Source organism: Berghia stephanieae, chromosome 5 (genome assembly GCF_034508935.2).
Source record: "Berghia stephanieae isolate SIO BIC M18660-M18661 chromosome 5, UCSD_Bste_1.3, whole genome shotgun sequence".
Lineage (NCBI taxonomy): Eukaryota > Metazoa > Mollusca > Gastropoda > Nudibranchia > Aeolidiidae > Berghia > Berghia stephanieae.
In genome coordinates, this window is record NC_088364.1 from 64,160,500 (window position 1) to 64,167,296 (window position 6,797).

The following is a 6,797-nucleotide window of genomic DNA, read 5'->3' on the forward strand; positions in this document are numbered from 1 at the left end:
GTGTCATGCCACAAAACCAAATAGCTATATTGTCCAAACGGAATGATGATACCTATTAGGGCAACTACTCCATAAAACGATCTGCCACTAGCCCGATTCCACAACCAATAGCATTAACCGCCATCCGCCACCCACCCCCCCCCCCCCCCCCTACTCTCTCTCTCTCTCTCTCTCTCTCTCTCTCTCTCTCTCTCTCTCTCTCTCTCTCTCTCTCTCTCTCTCTCTCTCTCTCTCTCTCTCTCTCTCTCTCTCTCTCTCTCTCTCTCTCTCTCTCTCTTTCTCTCTCTTCAACCTAATATTCAAGTTGAGTTGTCTGAGCTCTGTATCCAGTGGTATAATAGTTGCCAATTTGACGTGTTTTGTGCCTAATTCCAACAAGTTGGCGTTTTTAAAAGCATTTTGGCATTTTTAAAATTTGGTTAACACTTTTTTCAAGTAAATAAATTTCACTTATTTTATCGACGAATTATCATTATTTTCATAAAATATACCCAAAAACATTACCTAAACACTGGCAAGACGAAGTATTTTTTAAATTTAATTAAATCAAGACACAAGTCAGAGGGATACAGAAATTAAGATGTATTTTCACTTTGATGAGAATTTAGTATTAAAAAGTGATGACTGAAAAAGACTGTCAACTTTTCATGGTATCTAATATAGGTCTAGCATTTCGCTGTGACCTTTAACACAATTTTTGACAAATTAATCTAATCATCCTTGAGCATCAAAGTAGGCTGGATACTAACATTTGCTCTCTCTATCATTTTTGAAAGATGTGATTTTGAAATAATTTCCGACGCAGTTCTGCCTATTCGTTTATTATTCCACATCTGAGAATGGCAAACAAAATAGCAATTCTAACATGTTTGGCATTTTTCATCGTTTTGGAACAAACTTGTGCCAATACAGAAGAAGATTGTGAGTATTACTTTATTTTTTTAATTTTTTGAAAAATAGTTTTAAATCATCGACATTGTTAAATCTTACAAGTGACACAGCTGGGGTAAATTTCCCCCACTGATTAGTGCACATAATATTTGTAATATTGGTGAGGCTGAGTTCGAGCCTCGCTCGGCGCATATTTGAATTATTGGGAAAGGCTCTTTACTTTCATTCTCTCATCGTTCCAAGGTTTAAAATGAGTACCTGGCCTTTAAATGTGTTATCTCTGTCCAAAAAATTGTAATATCGCCTAAAAGGCGTCATGTCAGAGGCCCCTTGTAAAGCGCGTTGAGCACGTTTAGTGGATATTGCGCTCAACTTAAAAGACCCCTGTGTCGTGTACTTGGTCCCCCAACAGAGAGGGTGTAAGGATACTCCAAGGTCAAGCCCGTCGCCCCTTATGGATCGCAGCCTTAACGCATTCAAAAGCTGTTGGTAGCGCTTAGGTGCATACCTCGCGGCAAAGGAGAACCGGTGGACTATCACGAGACCATCCGGAAGGTCAGCCGATATGCGGGCGCCTCAGTACTACCTGACGTTGTAAGCATAAAACAAAAAGAATGGCGATCCAATCCGGTGACCCTATGACCTCCAACACCCTGGAATCCACACTACTATTGCATCATGATTAAGTCCACATACGAAACTCAATGGCGAAGATGAAGGTGGACACACGTGGAGAGTAAACCTAGAACTATGGAAGTGGAATCCAGTGAGGAATAAACCTGTAACTATGGGAGGTGAATACCAGTAGGGAATGAACCCGGAGTATGAGAGGTGGACACAATTGGGGAGCGAACTACAATCCACCAAAATCTAACGAAATCTACTGAAAGCCACTCCAATGGGGAATGAACCAGACACAATGAGAGGTAGGGCGCAATGGAGATTATACGAAAGATTATGGGAGGTGGGCGACTATGGGGGTAGAACCAGAGAGTGTGGGAGATAGGCAGCTGTGGGGATTGAATCAGAGACAATGTGATGGGGGCACCAGTGAAGAGTGAACCAGAGACTATGGGAGATGGGCACCAGTGAATATTGAACCAGAGACTATGGGAGGTGGGCATCAGTGTGGAGTGAACCAGATAATATGGGAGGTGACCTAAAATGGGGAGTGAACCAGAGACTGTGGGAGGCGGACACCACTGGGGAATGAAATTTTAACTAGAGGAGATGGGCAAATGAGTAGTAATCCTGAGACTATGGAAGATGGACACCAATGGGGAACCGAGACTCAGAGATGTGGATACCATTGGAGAGCGAATGAATCCAGGGCTATAGAAAGTGGGCACAAGTGGGGAGCGAACCAAGTCCCAGGGCAGGTGAACACAAGTGTGAAGTAAAGACAGTGGCGTGGCGTATTGACGGCATATGGTGGTGCCATGATTAGAAGAAGAAAAAAAAATTCTAAAACAGTGAACACGGTTAAGAGGAGAGAGCACATGTTAAAAACTCTCTTTTGTGGAAGGGTGGGGGGGGGGGGGGGGGGGGGAGGGTCGATGGTTTCTACGAGTGGACAAAACTCACAAAAACAAATAATTCATGAAAACAACAAGCCACAACATTGAGATACAAGTCCCGTATGAAAAGGTCTTTGTAATTATTCTTTGTCCACCATTTAAAGGATTGGATTTGGTAGAAAATGCAATCAATATGTGATAAATGTAAATCAAAAGAGAAAAAAAAACCTATGACAGAAATTACTTACTTTTAGTAAAAAATCTGCACGGCGATGTTTCATCTCTGCAAATCTTTTTATAATGTGTTTATTGAAATCTGGAATCTATTTCAGCTTTGTGAATTGACAGAATCATTAACGAATTTAACCGCTCCTGTTTCATGGAATTTCGCAAGAAATTTTTCACTCTTTTAAGGGTGCTAAAACAACGTTCAGGAGGTCAAGAAATATCGATGGAAGTCGTTAAGGTCACTATAGCCTATAGATGTCCATGATTTGTCAGTGTTTGTTGTATCTGTAAAAAGTAGTCAATAAAAACAAGAAACGTTTTTTTTTTCTAAACTAACTGTGAGCCATTCATGCCTGTCATACCATGTCACTGAAAAAGAGCGTTTTCGAGATTTCCACACCTGTGTTAATTCAAAATCAGTTGGTTGGTGAGGAACTAGTCTTTTTATTACTAATTTGTCATCTAGTGTCAATCTCCCAAACGGTCGGTGAAGTAAAGAGTCAACTTGATTCATTGCAATTCATTGTTTAACAAAACAAAACTTCAAAGTAATCTCAAATAATGGAAATCAATGAAATACGATTAATGATTGCACAAATAAAAGGTAGATTCAGATCTTAAAGCATCACAAAGAAAAAATCACTCCACTTAAGTACTTAAAAAATCTAAAAACACACCAAAAGTATAACTGTTGACAATCTTCGCTTTCTTTCTCTGACTGACACAAATACACACGCACAAACACACACACACACACACACACACACACACAAATAAACACTCATACACACGTAACCATCAACTCGGCACTACGAGCAAGAAAAATGTTGGTAAATTCGTCCACAATGCTTCGTTGCAAAGAATTACTTTATTCAATAATCGTGAAAAAGAGGTGAGGGGGGGGGGGGGGGAATTTTGATGTGTCATATTCTAAAGTTTTATGTTGTTTTTCTTTGCTGCTTACAAATAAACTTGACAGTGATCAGTGTTTTTGACAGTTAATGTAATATTTTGGATGGCCGAAGTTACCCTAACTTGGCGCAGCCCCCCAGTCCAACGGTGGAGTTCTCAGATCCTGGCACAAGTCGAGGGGTTTTCCGCTATTTGAAGATAGTATAATTCGACCTAGTCTCTCGCTCAATCAGCTGTAGCGATACTAATGGATAGAACATTAACTGGAGCTGGGATTGCTTTGCACCACGGTGTTCATCACGAATTCACGCAGTGATGTCACCAACACACGAGTCGGCGCAGTGCGTGATTCGGAATCTTATAGAGTGGAGACTAAAAAGGCAGTATGTTGTTGGCGAGTTGGCGAAAGACAGTGGAGTTAATATCTCTCAGTTTTATCTTTTTATTATTTTATGCTGTTAATGATTATTTTAAAGATTGGTGTGGTGCCTGGCACCATTCGATCCAATGGCCCCACGCCACTGACAGTAAAGATAGGACTGTGAGATGTGGACATGTCTGAGGAGTGAATACATGGATGAGGATGATGACACCCAGAGAAGAGTGAAGCCGAGACTAACTGGAGTGGTCACGAGAGAGTAGTGGACCTGGGACAATTTGTCTACATCCTGTAAATTTAGACCATCCCCTTTCATAGACTTGGGCTCACTCCACACTGGTGCCCGTCGGAACTAGACTAGGGAATAATTTTCACTGGTGGCCGTATCTCATTTTTCCCGGGTATATACTCCATTGGTTTCTATTATAGTCCTGGATTCCCTCCCTACTAGAGTCCACCAATTCGTGGGTGTTCCGGTTCACTCCCCACTGATGCCCACCTCCCATAGTTTCTGGTTCTCTCACCAATGGTTCCCACCTCTCCTAGTCCCGGAATCAAACCCCACTGGTGACCATCTCCCACAGTCCCAGGTTCACTTCCCGAGGGTGTCAACCTCGGATGGGCTCCGGATCACTCTCCATTGGTGTCAAATTCACCTAGTCCCCGGTTCAATCCCCACTGGGATCCGCCTGCCACAGTCCCAAATTCAATCCCCGATTGTGTCCACCTCCTATACTCCCGGGTTCACTCCCTACTCGTAGCTACCTTCCATATTCCCACTTTTATCCTTTCTTGTGTCCACCTCCCCTAGTCCAGGGTTCAATCCCCAATGGCATTGTATGAAAACTGTTAGGTCAATCACTATAGGTATTCAAAATTCGTAACGTCACTTAAAATATAAGCCCACATGCACAAATCACGCTACCACATTTCATAACTTTGGAGGAATGTCTGATGTTTCGTGGGTACGGGACTTCGAAAGGACTATACGTCGCAATACTCAGTCATTTTTTGACGTTTGACTTTCATTTCAAATATAATTTATTGTACGCAATTCTAGGATATCCACACACACACATACACACACACACACACAGATACACAACCACACACACACACACAATGATCACGTAATTTTAAATTTCTTTTGACACAATCAAGTAATAACAATTTAATCTGCAACAAAAAGATGACGTAATATTATATCTCTCTCGATGCTATCAAGTGATGATAATATTTCCGATCTATTCTTTTAATAAATAGGGTTGGGGATCAACATTGTCCAGTAAAGCCAGTGTTACATTTTTATAATCGAGCACAGAATTACTGGTAAATCTAACAATAAAATACAGAAGTATAATAAGTTAATAGATGACCTCCTGTTCCTAGAGCCTTCATTTCTTTGTAAACATTGCTAGTAATAATAATAATAATAATAATAATAATAATAATAATAATAATAATAATAATAATAATAATAATAATAATAATAATAATAATAATAATAATAATAGTAATAATAATAATAATGATGATGATAATGATGATGATGGTGGTGGTGGTGTGGTGGTGGTGGTGGTGGTGGTGGTGGTGGTGGTGGTGGTGGTGGTGGTGGTGGTGTGGTGGTGGTGGTGATGGTGATAGTTACAATAATAAAGACAATGCAGTTCATACAATTCTATCTTTTAGACGTGGCTTCTCTTCTGGAAATGTGCAAGAATCTTAAAGAATCATGTCCCAGGGATGCAGGCTTGGAAGAGCTAACCATCTCTGATGCGTTCCTTATGATGTCGAGGAAAGACTGGCCCCAGCTCGAGCATTTCTGTTCGGGACTATCCGGGTACCAGAAAATAAGGCTGTGTATAGGAGGCTTCGCCAACCAATTTAGCTCTTCCAAATATGGCTACTTGTACAACATGTGCCAACAGTTAACAATTATGAAATGGGAAGATCAGTGTTGGAATGAGGGATTTCCCGAAATAGCAGAGAGGTGTTATAACTATCACTATCCTCAGCATCGCCTCGAAGGACATTTCTACCCAACACCAATACGAGTTTACGACCGTCACACAATCGCTAGAGACTGTATGTCAGAGATAACAGATGCCCACTGCCTGTACCACACAAGTAACATCCTACTTCAACTGATGCCTAAATACTATGATATTCATCCATACCCTGAGGGCTTTAACCACATCAACGACTTAATTGGTCATACTGGCTTTACTCCATAGACAAATATTAATTTTACGACAGGATACGGATAAATGACCGCTTCCCTCATAACGCGGGTTTTAACTATTCCCTATATAAAAATAAAGTTTTTCATGGCTAAGATATATGGTTTGGATATTTCAAAATCAGGACTTTTTATCTATTCCATTATTTTGTCTTTACTCTTAGTATTCCTATATATGAATTATTTTGCTCAAAATCAAACGCAATTCCTTATGACATGTTGTGTCGCTGTTATTTAACCCGAATCGTACGTCGTGTTTTTACCCTTAATGGTACGTCAGGGGGGGGGGACCTTTTGTTGTCCCATTACAATATAAAGTAAAATGAAAAAAAACTATCCCTATTCGTACGTCAGGGGGCCTTTTGTTGATAATATATAGTAAAATAAAAAAACTATCCATATTCGTACGGGTAGGGGGGGGGACTTTTGTTACCCCATGAAAATATATTCACATGCTTGTTCAAGCAACAACACAAGCAAAACCAAACTCATGTACCACACAGTCCTGACGATGGCTGAAAAGACCTGAAAGATCGATGTAGAATGACTCCAACATTGTGGTAAATATTAAAATAATATATTATTATAATATTTACGACAATTTACCACAAATGCCGAAACATATATATGC

General features: G+C 40.4%; 1 protein-coding gene across 1 annotated transcript; it reads left to right on the forward strand.

Annotated features, from left to right (window-relative positions):
- The first annotated feature begins 633 nt into the window (after positions 1-633).
- On the forward strand, positions 634-6,220 carry LOC144974191 (uncharacterized). Its single transcript, XM_078917112.1, has 2 exons — positions 634-921; positions 5,617-6,220. Exons 1-2 carry the CDS (start codon positions 840-842, stop codon positions 6,159-6,161), a joined length of 627 nt encoding a protein of 208 aa, XP_078773238.1. The 5' UTR covers positions 634-839; the 3' UTR covers positions 6,162-6,220.
- The last annotated feature ends 577 nt before the right edge of the window (positions 6,221-6,797 follow it).